Source organism: Pempheris klunzingeri, chromosome 1 (assembly GCF_042242105.1).
Source record: "Pempheris klunzingeri isolate RE-2024b chromosome 1, fPemKlu1.hap1, whole genome shotgun sequence".
Taxonomy (NCBI): Eukaryota; Metazoa; Chordata; class Actinopteri; order Acropomatiformes; family Pempheridae; genus Pempheris; species Pempheris klunzingeri.
The window spans coordinates 6,964,293-6,981,553 of NC_092012.1; the positions used below are offsets into that span (position 1 = coordinate 6,964,293).

General features: G+C 40.7%; 1 protein-coding gene across 11 annotated transcripts in view; it reads right to left on the reverse strand.

Moving 5' to 3' along the window:
* The window catches only part of myo9aa (myosin IXAa), a 97,879-nt gene that overhangs the window by 68,604 nt on the left and 12,014 nt on the right, over positions 1-17,261 (reverse strand). For all 11 annotated transcript variants that reach the window (XM_070838793.1, XM_070838871.1, XM_070839024.1 and 8 more), the window contains exon 2: positions 5,905-6,867. In XM_070838793.1, the coding sequence (XP_070694894.1) occupies positions 5,905-6,780 (876 nt within the window). In that variant the 5' untranslated portion in view covers positions 6,781-6,867. The remainder of the gene's footprint in view (positions 1-5,904; positions 6,868-17,261) is intronic.

Consider the following 17,261-nt stretch of genomic DNA (forward strand, 5'->3'; position numbering starts at 1 on the left):
TGTTTCTGTTGGACGGGAACACGGAGGAAAACACCACAGGAGCTCCAGCGCTCACCGGGTCAACGAGCTCTGCAGATCCTTCACAGGCACTTGTTTTGAATGCATGTAGGTTCAAAAAAAATTAACCCAACTAGTAGGTGAGTATTTTCTCCAGAATCGTTGCTCTGCAGGACACAGTCACAGCAGTTTTGGAGAACATGTGTTAAAAGTGTTCATCCTATTTTCAAGTTCACGTTGCATTTCCACATTATTTTTCTCATACAGACATGGCACAGTGGGGACACATATTTAAGTCCTTATCTTTTATAAAGAGTGTCTTTACTATGGGCTTGTAATGTCTTCTTTAATGCTGTATTCTGAAGAAAAACTGAAGCTTTAAGGTTGCATTAATAGATCTTTGGCTGTAACACGTTGGAGAGTTTTAGCAAAACAGATGCTTACATATGGTCACATGATGAACATAAACAAACACTGATTGTCCTTTAAGTTCTGTTTTGGTCTCCACCAACTTGTGGGAAAACATATGGGTATTTAGCTGGTGGATGTTTGTCTTTCTCCTCCAGCTCTGTCTGTCTGAACAAAAGCTGCCTATGGTGGTTGACACAGCTATGGTATGACGTAAATTTCTAAAGTTATACAAGCAATTACATTCTTCAGTAATTATTCAAACATCTAAGTTAAAGTAGAATGATTTTCTGTCATTTAATCTAATTTATCAGTTACTCCTTTTAGCTTTAAGGAACTGTATGTGACTTCAGCATTAAATGTACCATAACGTCACCATAAAATACTGGCTAAGTGTGATGATTGAGAGCATTCGTGTCTCTGTGCCTGACTGTAAAGTCACATGTATGTGTGCACATAAAAGTGCTTTAAAGTGCCCCTGAAACACCCCACTAACACACACACCATTAGCTGGGCTCCTACACTAATGCCCCGTGACACATCCCTGGTCTTGGAAAGCAGATCCTGATGATGCACTGTCAGAGTGAGCAGCGTGAGGTAACCCCATACTCTCCCTCATGACCCGGGGGAGAGCAGAGGACAGCTGAGCTCATATTAAGCTGTCACTTTGCTCACACATAAAAACAAATGACCGTACTTCCTGTGACCAGTCTTTGTTTTAATCAGTGTCAACAGTAATGTTGAAGCATACCTTCTTAAAATCGTAGGATATCATTGGCCTGTGCTGGTACCATTAAAAATCACATGAATGCAATCCTATTTTGTTGTATTCCAGACAGACATCCATAGTAAACTAGGCTGCTGTAATATACCTTTTTATATATATAAGGGCTGTATGATATGACAAAAAAATAATACTGAAATTATTTTGAAAGTTACTAGTTTGCAATATGATTCCTAACTGGTGGATTTGATCATTTTAGCATTACAATTTTCATTCATCACTGAAAAAAAATATTTTGATACTACTGGTATTTTGAACTATGATGATGTGTCATAATGCTGTTTGGTTGCACATTTGACCTTTTTCAAAAAATTGCTGCTTCTCCAATTTGGACATTGCACTTGGCTATATTGTGATTTTTCATCATTTTTGATTGTTTTAGGATTCTTTTAAAAAAAAATTAAATTCTTAATTGTTGAGCCCCTTTTTTTATATTAAGTAAAACTTTCAACCACAATTGCTAATGCACAGTGGGGAGAGAAGTACTTTCTTAAGTAAAAGTAGTAACACCACACAATTGTAAACAACCCTATTACAATTACAATAAATGTAGTGGAGTACAAAGTACAACATTTGCCTCCGAGATATAGTGGAGTAGAGGTATAAGATAATGAACCTGCAAATAGAAATACTTTAGTAAATTACTTAAGTACAGTACTTGGGTACTGCTAATGCAGTACCCATAGTTGCAGTTTTCTTTTGAAATCATTAGAAGATAACATACATCACCCACTGCTTGCGGTAGGGAAATGTTTGTGTAACTTCAATATTTAACATCAATGCAAAACTAGGTTATAAAAATTTAAGACTATTCGTCAGCAAGCAGAGTCACTGATCAATACCCTGATCATAGCGGCCAAATAATGTGGTGGTGCGACCAGCTAAGAAACTGGTAGCACCAGTGCTACCAGTGGAAAAGATCATGTGGAGCCCTGTACTTAGGTTATTCATTCCCCAACTGTGCTTTCAATCATTCTTAAATGTCAGGTAGCCACCTGAAAACTCAACGTCATGACAGGCTGACATCTGGACACAAAGCCTGGGTGGTAGTTAAATCACTGGATAATGACTAGCTAGTACAAGAAAACTAGAAATAAATAAATGAATAAAAGTACACAAAGGATCCATCTCAAACTATCCAGGATCCATTTTTCTTTATTTATCTTTAATCCAACAGTTGTTTGGTCTTTGCAGATAGATCACAAAGAGCTAAAAAAAAAACAGGGAGACGGTAAACTATTGTGTCAGTGAACTTAAAAATCATCTTGCAAAGACACTGTTTTCTGCACTAACCTGTCATTACTGATGAGCACTGCTGAAACATGGAGATGGAGCACAGAAACATACAGCAAATGGGCTTTAACGGTAACAGCACACTAACAGTTTTCCTTCATAGCTGTCTGTCATCTATTGCTTTACAGCTAAAGTTAATGTTGTGGTTTCTTGTTGGTGTGCATGTTTAAGCAGCAGGCTGCTTTAAAATGTGATCACATCAAGTTGTAAAAAGCAGAGATGTAACGTGTAAAGTAGTAAAGTTTCTATGATGTAAGGTTAATTATTATGAGTTCCAACTTCCTACATACCATATTTCATTTGTACCTGGAGACAAAAGAAGGTTAAGACTACCTACAGACTTTCAAACTGTAAATTCCAGTGTGCAAGTCTGTAGTCACAGGAATTTATGGCTTAATGTCAAATCCACTCATATCTGGCACAAGAGGATAAACAACGTCAGGAATGACAGACAGCAGATAAGCACTAAACCAACATTAGGTGTAAGTATTTGTCATATTTCACGTGTGCTTGTATTCATCTTCGTTCTGCAGGGTCAACTGAAGTCCAAAGGTGTTGAAGGCTGGATGAGTAAAAACCAGTCCATTCCCCTTCGAACTTTGACCCCAAATTGGAGTCTGTCACATGTCTAATTGCCTTCATTTTGAGTAATAACCGCGCTCGGCTAAAAAGCTGCAACTTGCCGTATTTATCTAACCAGCACGACATGCCCTTGCGGATTATGTTTTCATCTCCTTCAAGCTGAGTTTTATTAATTGAAGCACTTGAGCGACAGGGCTTGTCAGGATCTTAACACGTAGCCACAGCTGTTGGCTGGTTTCCAAAAAGTCGGAAACCTCTTGTAAGTGATATCTTCTATCAAGAGTTAAAAAAACACTCTCTATATGACACAACGTGCTTCAGGCCTTTGGGCGAGTTCACCCTTGTTACTTACAGTCTGCAGTCTGTCTGCTTTGCTTTGCTACAGTATAGTAGTGTTTACTTGAGGGGAATGGCTTTCGATATCAGTCATTTCTGATTTACATACTAAAATAATCTGCTGTAACTCTTAACGTCGTGTCAAAACCTCCCTAAAACCTGAAATGTAATTCTTGATCTAGTAACCTTACTTCTTTCCAACTCCACATCCCCCCCAGATTTTGTAAATCTAACCAACTCCAACTCAAGTTGCATCACTTGAAGCAATTCATTAGATTTCATACAGTTACCTCTGGAGCCACAAAAGGCTTTATACAACTGCTTTCACGTATGCAGCAGTACTCCTCAGGACCATAAACAGACATGGATGCATAAAATCAATGGAATTCCCCTTTAAGCCAACTGAAGCGCTTGAAACCAATGGCCCACGTCAGAGGTCAAGGTGAAATTCAAAAGTCTTTACATTAAGATGACAGAACATTAACTCCAGTTGAGGTCCAACGTTTTTACTGTCACTGGGACATTGAACTTCTCGTCAATGACAAAATCCTATGTTGAAATATAACTACACACAATTAAAGAAAGAGAAAGAACAAAAGTGAGGAAATCCACAGAGTATATTAGAAATATCATTCCTCCTGTGCTGCTTGCCTACTTTCCTGAATGAGGAGCTATGAGGAAATTAAGATGACATATTCCTAAGAAGTAATGTTGGCTGCTGTTCCTCCCCTCCTCCCTCTCTATCTCTCTCTGCAGTAGCACCACAACTCCAGTGTTGGCATCAATCACCAGCGGGCAGATACACAATCTTACTGTGCAAACAATTAAAGGCTGCTCCTCTGCACTCAAAACTACTCACTCGTGTTGCTATGTTGAGGATTAACCCAATATGCTTACACATTAACCCTGGAAACACACCGATGAATGGCATTCCCTGACAACTGTGTTTGCTAAACCGAAGGCAATAAAAGGCAGTGTGGAGCTACTTTTGGAAAATATTATTGACTTGCTAGTTACCTTTGAACTTGGCCTCTAGCTGCCATTTTCAACTTGGCATTAATGCTAAGAACAGTGGCAGAATTTTTATCTTAATACATGCGGATTAACTGAATTTTTGGAAAGTGATAAACAATTTTAAAACTGGCATCACCTCCAGTGGAGTGACTCTAAAGTCAAAATACCTTAAATTATTTGGCTAATAGATAATGAACACATTTGTACAAACCCAAAGGAAATACCAGAAGACATGCATGTATTTTCTGTGAGCACTGCCCTGTTCTTTGGAAGTGAATCGAGTCTAAATGGCTGGTGGTCAGCTGACGTGACAGTGAGCGATATACAACCCCTTGCAACAACACTCTTGACAATAAGCAACCGGTATTTGCCTTCCTGAATGGCAGCATTGTGCATACAGTTAAAGGGTGTTGTGCAACTTTTAGGAATTCAGTTGATGTTTAAGACAAATGAGAAAACAATGTGCGGTTGTGAACTTGTCAAAGATTCTCCTACTGGTGTAGACTAAAGTGACAGGTCCCTGAAGAAGAAAAAGAATATGAGTGGAATGTCTTGAGTGATATGAAAACAACCAAGTTTCCTTCACAACCTTTGGCTGGGACTCGACAAGGTCTACCTTGAGACAATCTTTCCACTGTGCAGGTGGAAAGATTGGGGGTCGGGAATCACAAAAACAAGAATCTACAACTGTAACCACTGAATTGCAGATAGAGAGTTCCTCTGTGTGCTGCATAATCCCAACACAGCTGGACTGAAAGAGCAATAAACCACTGTACGGGGGCAGACACAACTCAGGGCCAACCAAAGAGACAGTTGTCGCTAAGCAGTGTTGTGTAACCAATGTCGCACATAACAGGAAGTTGTGTTGAGTGTGGAAACAGGGATCAATCCATTTTTACAAACACGCTGCTTTTTCTGAATGCAGAAAAATACCACGCCGAAAGCATCGGCCCACATATGTTGGCATAACCTGAATATCTACAGATGTCTGTTCTTACATACCCAATTCAACTAACAAACTGGACAGCATTATAAGCAAGCGCTGTCAGTGTTTTGGGGAAAATCCAAGACTCAAGTCAGTGTCAATTCAAGAATGAGGGAATCTCAGCCAACACGAAACTCAAAGCGTCACCAGATAACCGAGACAGGATCTGGGGTGATGAGGTCTGGAGTGTTTTTATACAATGAGAGCTTTTTAATGACAACAATAAACATTTTGACATAAAGTTTGCTTTCCAGATGTGCAGTTATGAAAGACGTTGATTATTTTTTACTGCTCCATGATTCCTCAGAATTTGAGACAAATAGTTTTGTTTTCAAGTCTCATGTCAACTAAGTCTCACAGCTGTCGAGTGTCAAGTCGTCACTTTTGTAACTTGAGTCTGACTCAAGGCCAAGTCTCAAGTGCAGAGCTTCATTATTAGCAGAACACATTTACAAACAACAAATTCATTATTATTGACACCCAGAATGCTTGTGTTGTTTCTTACCTCTAGCACTGGCCCTGCCCCCAAGATTATCTGCTCCACTCCACTGGCAAAACCCTTCTGGCTGAGAGCCGTCAGATGATGAATGAGGAAGTTTGTGCTTTGAGTCTTCCCAGAGCCGCTCTCCCCAGATATGACGATGCACTGATTTCGCTCTCTCTGCAGCATGGCGTGGTAAGCCACATCCGCCACGGCGTAAATATGTGGCTCCAAATCTCCCAGTGTATGATTATCATACATCTTCACATACTTGGGGTTGTAGATGGGCAGGAATTTGAAGGGGTTAATGACAATGAGGATGCTTCCAACATAAGTGTAGATTTTTTCTTGGCGGAAGCGCGAGCGCAGGTTGTCCAGCAGCGAGCGCTCGTTGAGTTCCGGCAGGCGGCATAGATCTGCCTGGTCGCCCTGAGATTCAGGCTGTGGCAGCAGTCCACGTTCCACCATGCGCCTGCGTTCCTCTGTGACCTGCAGCCACATCTGGAGGCTGCCGCCATAGTGAATCGAGCCATCCAGGTTCTTCTGCCTTAGGAGGAAGCGGTAATCCTCACCACCAGACAGCGGGCGGTGCTCCAGTGCCACACGGGGCCAGAGCATCATCCTCTGCACTGGGCAGTCGCAGGGGTTTAGAATCCATTCTTCCCCGCCGAACTCCTTCACCTCAGCCAGAACATAACACCTGGTGCGGTCGAGCTGCAGGCGTTCAATGACACGTTCGATGGCCTCAGCGGCTGTGGTGGTCTTGCGGGCACTGATCGGGCAATAGATGGTGCCCTCGGCCAGGGCGCCTGGGTAGATGCGCACAGTGAACTCTGAGTTCTCGAAGCGCTGCCGCCGGCCCAGGGTGCCCACGCCACCGACGTCATCACGAGCACTCATGGCGGAGCAGGAGTTCCCATTAGCAGCCACCTAGCACTGGCACGTCCTTCACAGGGCTGGATAGGCCACCGATTCAAGACATTACCACTGTAAAGTAGAACAGGAGGACAGAGAGATTAATCAATGAAGATTTCAGATTAATGTTAGAAATATCACTTATTACAAGCTCATTCTGCACAAAGATTATACATTAAACAAAATGAACAGTAATGCACGAGCAGGGATGACACTGTATATCTATCATCCAGAGCTGCACTAATAACAGACATCTACCAACTGTTCAATTAATCTAAAACCGGGCCACAGCCCTCTGCAATCTGGCAGATTACGAAATTCGTCTGATTATGACACAAAGACTTCATGCACTATTATGTAATCTACTGAAGGGCCAAATTATTTTGCTGGAGACCGACATGCACACTCATAAAGGATAAAGGATAAGTCATCAGGATCTACAGGATTACCATTAACACACATACACGCTCCCGAGCACACACATAAGCTTTTGCCAACACCAAGACCAGCAGCTGCCATCCTCTCTACTGAATACACAATCACACCATTCACAAGTCCCCTCTTTAATACACAGAGGAGGGACATCATGGGGTGAGTAGAGGCCAAAGAGAGAGAAAGAGGAAGAGAGATGGGTTTGATGACTGAGCAGCTGACAAAAAGTCTATGCTGCTCTGTGATTTCTTCGCTATCGTCAGGATTTTAGACAGTTCTCTTGCGCAAACACTTGATAAACTACATCAATTCTCAGTTAATCTTAAATTGTTTTTGAGTGGTCAATTTTCACAAAATACATGCAAGCATACAGCGATACATTGTGCTGGCTTTGGCTATTAGTGAATGAAGTCCCATATCGGTTTTAGAGGATAATGATTGGTGTCACATTTTGTGTTTTAATTGTTGATGAGACAGAAATATCAAAAGCACTTTTCTGGAGTTCATATCGGTCAAAAAGTCAACCACAGATGAAGCCCACATTGCAACAGCTGATGTATTCATCCTTTCATCGAAACCCAAATAGCGCTACAGTCTTGTGTATCATCAGTCTGAAATGTTCAATGCATTCCAGGAGTCATTACGTGACGTGCTGTAATTTGTCCACTTTCCTTTTAACATCTCTTGTCGACTTCTGCTTCAGATACTGATTTCAAAGCAAAAGGAATGGGCTTCAACTTGTTGCTATCAGCCGTGGGTTTTTTTATGCAGGTAGAGAGAGGAATGGTGTACTGTGTTGCTTAAGTTGCCTCTATTAATCAAAGGGGAACGTGTTGTGATTGCATTTCATTCCTGTCTGAAATGTTTACATCTGGCCAGCTGTAAATGAGGAAAAGGCTTCACCAACCTAAACAATCCAAATCCTCAGTACACCACAAATATGTGGTTTCACCAGCACCTGTGTTTAAGGTAGACTAAGGTACTGAAAGCCTTATTTTTTGTCTTTTCTCTTTAATCTGCATCTCTTTATATTTATGAAACATAGCTAGCCCGCTAAGTGCTTTACTTTTCAATATTGAGCAGATGATTGATATGCAAAGCAACGTACCTCAATATATGTAACAAGTGCACACTGATGAAGGGAACACTAAAGGAAGAATGTCAACCTACCAACCTGTCTGTTTAAGAGCTTTATTGTTCAATATTTTATTTGGCAAACAATTCAGATTTGAGTGAGCAGCCTGCTAATAAGATACATGGAAATTTTGTACATTAAATGCATTTGTAGAATATGCATTGTGATGTTAATCATGGCTGTAAAGCACCAATTGTCTTTACAGGCATCATTATAATGCATGAAGAAGAAACTGGATCATACTGCTCACCTACTTTCATACTGCAGGAGCAGCATGATCACAGCAGGAAAAAAAAGTGAAAACAGGAAATGGAACAGGGACACATTTAGTCGGTGTGCAGAGTAGATCACAAAGGACTCCAGCAGGGAAATGATACAATGCTGCACCCCTGGTCATTTCCTGTCGCCCCATATCCCAACCTCACATGCCATGTGTCGCCTCAGCAGCTTCGATATAACCATGAGCCATGCAAGCATGTGCGCACAGGACCTCTCCCCTTTCCAAATACAGACACACACCCATATGAGGCGCACACACACACAAACACACACACACACACATATCAGCTTTTTTAATCTCACATTATGCATTCAGTCTGGCTGCATTAGGCCGAATCCACACACACAGTCAATGGCAGGTATTAACTGACTGTGATCTGATGAATGTATGTTTCCCTACATGAGTGATTGTGCGATGTGTGTCAGTATGTGTCTGTGTGTGCTCTGAGCACCAAGCTAGGGCCTGACGCCTGGAACAGATGGTCAGCTCACTGCTTAAAGGATAGGGAGGGGGGATTTAGGGTTGTGGCAGTGCTGGACAGCACAGGGCCATGCTGGCTGCTTCTCTGTTTACCATCACATGAGGACAATCAACTAATGGTTGCTCCTCCAGGAAACCACCCACAAATCTTACCAATCACAGTGCATCTCCTAATAACAACAATCCCCATCGCTATCTGGCTTTTGATAGATTTACAGACAACTGCATTAGCTGGAATGGATCAAGGTGACATGAGGGGAATCCTGGTCAGATTGGGGGTTGGGATGATCTGAAGTAAAGGTAAAGTAAAGTAAAGGACAGATTGGGACAAGGAAGGCAAAAATCAAACCATTTGCTTAATTGATTATCAGAAACATTAATGATTAACAATGAATTAATTATTGGGGGAAAAAAGTACACAATGAAAGCATTTAACAACTGGTGGGTCTATTCCAAGTAACACAAACCAAGAAAATTAGGTAGTTAAATGACAAATAAACAAATATATATACATTTTAAAGATACTGCAATAACTTGAAGTGCTCCTCTTGCTCAGTCTATAATTATTCAGCAATTTGCCACACAAATTAAAACATTAAACACTTAATTTGTGGAAAGATATAAATTAGATGAAACTAAGCATTCAGGGCATTAAAAGCCAAATCGCTTTTACCATCAACAACAAGTGCTGCAATCTACAGATTTTCTGTTCTGCTCTATCAGCTCTGTGTCTCCTGACAACAGACAAACAGACCAGTGTTACTGGTTCTTATTTAATCCTTGTTGATAAATATTTGGCGGATCAGTTTTGCAGGGTATAATATAACGGGGGGATTGGTAAAAGAAGCTATGTGAGGACATAAACTGAACAGGTGTTTCTTCATTTTAATTGAGAATTAAATGACATGTTGAGGAAACAGATGATTTTTTTTTATTATTGTATTTTATTTAAGGATAAGGCTGTGGCACCTTTTGGAGATTGCCCTGTGGGGAGCCATAGAGGTCATGGGTTGGTGGTGCGGTAGCTGTGCAGACTGATATGACAGGAGAGGCATAGCAGATTCCCTTCAACCCGGTTTCTATTTAACTTTTATCATCTGGAAAGAAAAAGACTGCGGAGCAGGGAAACAGTGATGAGTCAACATTGGTTTAAAAAAAATATATCACAGTGTATGGAACTGGAAAAAATTATCTTTTTATTTTCTACTATGGGTCAATGTCAACAACCTATTTCTGTGAGTGTGAAAGTATGAAGAGAGTGTTTGTCACACTGTTGTTTATATGCTGTTCACAAAACTGCAAAAAAGAAAAAAACAGCCTGTGAAAGGCCATCTCTGATACTAAAAAACTCTCCAAAAAAGCAAACGAAGCAGTTGCACTTTTTCAGCTAAACAAAGTATTGTTTCCACACGCACATGCAGTACTGATGCTTTCACATCGTGCAGTGACGACCTTCTCAAAGTAGCAAACAGACTAGTGTTCAGTGTAAAAACGCATGAAAGCAAAGAGACAGAAAGCAACATAGTGACCAAAGAGGAGCAGAAAATGTTTGAGGCATGATGTCATTTCACCTGAGCGCTGTGCATGTATGCGTGCATGTGTCTGCACGTAAACCTAAAATAGGTTTGATGTAGATAAGCTCGAGGTTTGTGCCCTGAAGGAGGTGACAAAGCAATCGGAGCACAGCTGGAGGAAACCTGCAGTGGCCTCTTCTCATCTCTGTTCTCCTCAAACAACTGAACCAGAAACAGATCTGGTTCCATCATCTGAATGGTCACAGATTAGGAATCACAGTCAAGTAATCTGACCTCGAATCTGTTTGGGGAGACTTTTCTTAAGACGTAGTCGACCAGGACAGACCCGATCACTTCTCAAAGACACTGACAAGTAATAAAGCAGGAATCAACGCTCAGAAAATATGGGTTGTTGCTCTTAGCTAGGTAAACATCAGCCAGATGCTATCTGAGTTCACAAAGTTTAGAGTAAATGTAACTTCTTTGGATCAGTGACTTATAACAACCCGTAGCATTAGACATGGAAATTTTTTTTTGTTGTATTTGGAGAGACAAAAAACGTACCTTTTCAAATTATTACTATTACAGCAAACCATCGGGTTGGAGTCGTGTCAATAACTCAATATTTACCATTTTTGGAGGCCTGAAAAGACTTTTGTACCCAAGATTACATTACCACATTAATATTTTTCATTTCCAGATCATTAAGAGTAAAATTACACTCATTACAATGTTTCTGTAATCTGAACATATCTGAGAGATTCCTGTTTGGGCAGGAATCCAAGGAGAGGTTCAACCATGTCAGTCAGACTCTTCAATGGCTGTTATTGTTGCAGACGAGTGAAGGATCAAGTTTGGTCGGCTTTCTGCAATGTGAAGTCATCTGTGTGTGTGTGTGTGTGTGTGTCACTGTCATCGAGGCTAAGCTCACTTATTCAGGGCTCGTGAGGTTGCAGTGGCTCTTCGTTATGCCTTTAGCTGTTGGAAATTTGTATGCGTTACACTGAGGTGTGTGAGTTTGCACTAGATTGTGAACTCTCACATATAGTCTACATGTTTTTCTGGGTTCATTTGTGGATCTGACAGCTCCATGGGGCCAAATTTAGGTGCTGTGTTTATTATCTACATGTCGCAGGCTCACAGTGTTATTTTCTTTCTTCTGTAGATTTGTTTTCCGTCTGTTATAGGAATGAATTTGTAGTCTGTAGTGTTGCTGATAGCTACAGCTCAGATCTTTGACCTTACTTGGGCCACGGTAAAGTCTGAAAACAAACCATTCATTCATTCATTCATTCTTTGTCATTAACCACCATCTCTTTTCTCAACTGACTGTGATTATACTATTTTGTATTTACGAAAAAAAAAAAAAAACATTCAGCCTATACGGTAGCAACAAAACTGAAGCAGATAATCCTGACATCACTTTCATATATGTCATACGCAACAGCTCGAAAATTGGGGACATCAGACAATACAGTGATAATACCATAAGAATAATAAAAACTATAACAGGGAAATATGATTTTAAGTCCTGCAGTAAAATTCTCTTTGATATATATTCCACATGATGGGTATGTTTTTGAATGCAACAGGTTTGAAGCTTATGGTCTTTACTGCTGACTGAGTCTGCTGTTCTCCCAATTCTTTTTTACTTTGTACTTCGTCATACTCTGTAACGAAAGAATGCGATTACAGGATAAAATGCTTAGGTTATTTGGTGTGTACCTGTATCACGTGTGAAAGACTGTGCTAATTATGGCAGCACAGATAAGAAACAGAGAACCAGACTATGTTATGCAGTATACATACCACACAGAAACTCATTTCCCTGCTTTTTAATGGGGCTACACAAGCTTTAAAAACAGGCCCCACTCCCCTCACTGTCACGGGCAGAGGAAATTGCACTTCAGACATAAAACGCATACAGCGTGAGCAGCCATAAAACCAGCTATAAAGGAAAGGGATGGGCATGAGCTGCTCATGAACACTGAACTTTCTGAAGAGCGATTTGTCATGATTTGTCACATGTTAGATATACTGCAAGTGTTACAAAGAAAATAAAACGACGCTCGCGGCTTTCCCAGCGAAGAGCTTGCACATACTGCGGTGTAAATGTGGTGTGTTGAGCTGAAGAAGTCACGTTGAAAGTCAGACAGTGTACAGTTTAAGCCTGATTTCCACCCCAAACTGGTCTCACGAAGACTAATTTGAAAAGCAGGACGCACTTCTAGCAGATTGATTGTTTTTCGGGATGTAGCTTGAGGACGGTCGAAACACCTTATGATTGAGCGATCTGACGATTTGTTGAATTTCTGTCATGTCTGAAATTTTGGTCAGCAGCCTGAGCAGTTGTTTTGTCATTCAACCTCTCCAACATAACATTTGGTTCGGTGTAGCAACACGGGAGTGACTGTTCGCCTGGATGAGATGCAACATTTATGTGCCCCAATCAAAATGGCTGTTTTATACTTTAACAGAAGCAGCAACGTCAGTAAGAACAAATATGCGTGTTCTAGCATTATGAAGCGCAATGCGAGTGATCACACAGGGCAGGAGAGACAAAAGGGTTTGCCACATGAAATAGTAAGTAGCGATATCCTAGAGACATCTTTTCAAGAATTCCCTGATAATCTATTGTAGTTGCTGGCTGTTTTCACATCTTAACAACACTTGCTTTGTCCATTTGACATTACTTTCGACTGCAGAAGAAGTGGCCCTAGCAGTAGTATGAAAGGCACCGAGGGGTCAGCTGATTGATGTGGCGGTAAACGTGCCATACAAGCACAGGCATGTTCAACGAACACACACATGCACATAACTGCAGGTCATCATTCCTTGCCCCCAAATGTATGGATGTGTAACAATACTCTGCCTCTGCAGTGGCCCACAGAAATAGTTCACCTTTAGCCTGGGGGCAGTGCTGCAGCTCACAGAGAGCTTGACTTTGTCAAGTAACGAGCCACAATTCTCCAGCTAGTTTGGACTCTGTGGAGTCTACCAGAGTAACCCAATAGTTGATAATAAGTTAACTGGTTTAGTGACAGAAAAATAATCATCAACAGTCATCAAATAGTTTCTCAGATATGATATGCTTACGTTTGGACAGTGAGTTGGATGAAACAAGCTTGGATGTTACTTTGCATTTTGGGAGATTGTGATTGATTTCACTATCATAGACTAACAAATCAATTAAGTGTAAAAAATAATCAACAAATGAATTAATAATGAAAAATACTTGTTAGTTGTAGCCCCAGAGTCGACACAACCTGGACAAATAGCAGGAAAATACAGCTCTTTGTAGCTCACACTTCATTTGTAGAGCCAATATACAGTATACCTGACGATTTTCCATCATTTTCTTTGGAGAATAGCACCAACCATTTTTGGGCCACACCATTAAGGCCGCCCAAAAGTGAATGGTTGACAGAGGTTAACTGTTTTTCTAGACTGTGTGGTAAATTGACTGTAACATGAGGATATGATACGGCAGGCTGCTGTAAGTTCTCCCTGTATTTAACTCTCTGGTGAATGACCATGTTTGACGCTAATTTGGGTCAATGGAAAGTCGAGGGAAGCGGGATGCCAACACTGTAGTCAGCGTCTTTAACGTTTCGGTTTTGGGGTTTTGTGAAAATTGCAGTTAATAGATGCAAATGCTTCCTCAAAGCTCAGATGTGTAGACTGTGCTCACTGCTCCAGAACCTGGACTGTTTTTTTGGAGTAAAAGCAGCAGCAGATTAGCTCAGATAGGAAATATTTTCTCAGAGCAGCTTAGTGGTTGTTGGAGTGTCTGAAAGCAGCTCTGCGTCTTTCGAAGCGACATGCATTTTTTTTCTGTGGTGAAACAATTAAGTCGTTATCAACACATCAATAAACCCGTAATGTCTAGTTCATCTAGATTTACCACTCAAGCCATTACACAGGAATGAGTCGAGGTGAACTTCAGGGAGTGGAGGTAAACACTAACCATCCTGAATTAACTTGTCAATTAAGGCCCAGAGGGAAGACTTGTTTCTTTTTCTCATGGCAACATGGTTTCAATGCCTGCAGTGAAACACAGTCCTGCATCCATTTTACTACCTCTATGTTGTAGACTCGCTCACACGACTCTCAGGTCTCTCTGTCTGTCTCTGGAACTACTAATGAAGAGGAAGTGGTGGCTGGGGTGTGGAACATTAGCTTTGACCGAAATATTCGGAGAGCCAGCAAGAGTGAGAAAAAAAGAGAGTAAAGAACAGAGAGGGAATAGAGACGGAGACTCACAGAAAGAGAGAGTGAATTGAGAAAATGAAGGAGATACAGAAACCTATAGAGAAGAGGATGCTGGTTTCCTGAAATCTGAGCTGTGGGAAAGTGGGAGCGGAAGAAAGGAAGGAGTGAGAGTACTGAGAGCCAACCTGGCTTCAGCATGCCGAGGCGTCGCTGCACTGGTACTCATCACTGATACATTTCAACAATTTGTCTGGCAGCTGGTTTATTCTACCCTTCCAGTGAGTTTACCAGCAGTGAAGTCCAGGTGCTACCTGAGGTCTCCCTCCACTCCTGGCACAACATAGGTTCACCTTATATAAACAAGAAGAGGTTTCCTCGTGTCCAAATATGTTTCATTGACCAGCGTCTTTAAATTCTAATCACATTTGATGTCACGCCACATTATAACAGGACAAGTTTGTCTTTCCTTTATTTGGATTTGAGCACCACCTTTATTGGACCATACTGCTGATTTTGATTTTAGCAATTCATTGTTTCATCTTGAGCTGTTTGGATATTTTTAACTATTTTGGGAGATTATTTACACCTGACAATTAACTAATAAAACAAAGTAATAAATCGTAGCCCAAATAAAATTTAATTTATAACACAGTTAAGTTTGCAGACCATGCTGAGTAGCCAGTGGTTTCCATTCATCTCTGTGAAACATGAAAATTAACTGGCACACTCTAGGTTCATCTATGAGATTTCACATTATTATTGTTGCATGAAAGAGTAGCTATGTGCAGAATGGTTTTAAAAATCTGAATTATATTATCTCATAGTGGTCATGCAACGTAATTTGAAAAAAATAATGTTGTTTACAATGTTTACAGTTGTTGGATTTAACAACTCAAACACGTGTCAAGACTGAACGCATTGATTTTCAAACAGAAAATGAATTCTAATCAACAGCTACCTCTCAACATGTGCTAAACAACTATAAAACATAAAAGATTCATTCCTAAGGAGACTTAAAAAATAATAATAATAATAATAGTGGTATTGTCCTTTAAATTCTTATTATCTTGCTTTATTTAGCTTGGATTTAAATAAAAATGTAAGGTAACTGTGGCATTTTAGACAAAGGCAGGTCACGTGACAAAATGATGATCGGGAAACTGAGGCGATCAGGTTCATGGCTCCTAAAACACACTGCTAAAGAATTAAGGAAATCATTAAAGTCAAAAGGAAGCCGAAACATTTCATCGCTTTCAGTCCTGATAACCAACCAATGAATAAACTAGAACGGGTTAAGCTTCATACTGCTGGTGTTTCAGCTTATAAGAAGTGTGTTAGCAAGACACCTGAGTCACGGAGGCCGGAGCCAGGCTGGAACTAGTCCCTGCTGGAATCACTGTCCACACCTTAATTAATCATGACTGAAGGCCTCTTAGTCCCGTCTGTGCACACAGCAGAGGATAACTGTGGCGGCTCATTCTGAATGAAGCGCTCGGCCTACACCAACTCCGTCCACATTCCACCGGCTGAACACCAGCAGGTGACACAACTGATATGAAAATATGACAGTGGAGGAAGAGTCGTGTGTGTGTGTGTGTGTGTCTGTGTGTGTTAGACCTGTTATTGTTATAGCCTGTGGGCTGGACAGAGTGGAGGGAGAAAGCAAAGGAAGGAAATTAATACAGCATAAGTTCCAAGGACAACATCGCAAAAAAACATTGCATGCTACTGTGTCCTCTGGTATCTACAGTCTCTGCAATTCCTGTATCCAAATGTGTCCTTTTTAGCCATTTTCACTGACTGTAACATTTTAAGCCTTCCCAGAAATAAGAATAAGTAGCAAATGTTGTTAATCCAACCAGTTTCAGTCAAAGCTTCAATGTAACTTTAAGAAAACCAACAATTCCAAAGTGCAAGGTTAAATCAAAAGCGTGGAAATGACTGGCGGATAAATTCAAATGGACGCTCATAAAAAAAGGGAGAGAGGCTGGAAGAAAAGGGAACATGGTTTCTCCCACACACGTTAAATGTACCTTTACATTTCTAGTAAACCTTTTTATGTTGCTGGTGCTGAAAGAGTTGGAGTAAACAGCACCACTCCTCTGCTGTCGCCATGGAGAATTCCACTTCCTGTGTCCACTCCCAGGACAATGACAGCAGCTTTGGGTGAGACAGGAAGTGTAGCTCAGGGGGCTTCAACATAACACCATAACAACACCATCATGGCATGTTTAATACAATACATTTCTATTCCACCTTCTGAGAAAGATGCTTCTGATGCTATATTGATCTTCATGAGTTTCTTTTGCAGTGTAACCACTCCTGCTGTTTTGTTTTTGACTTAAAAATAAATAGATTTGTAAACTTCAGATACACAAACCATGAAGGAGTCTGAAAATGTGCATTCAAGACT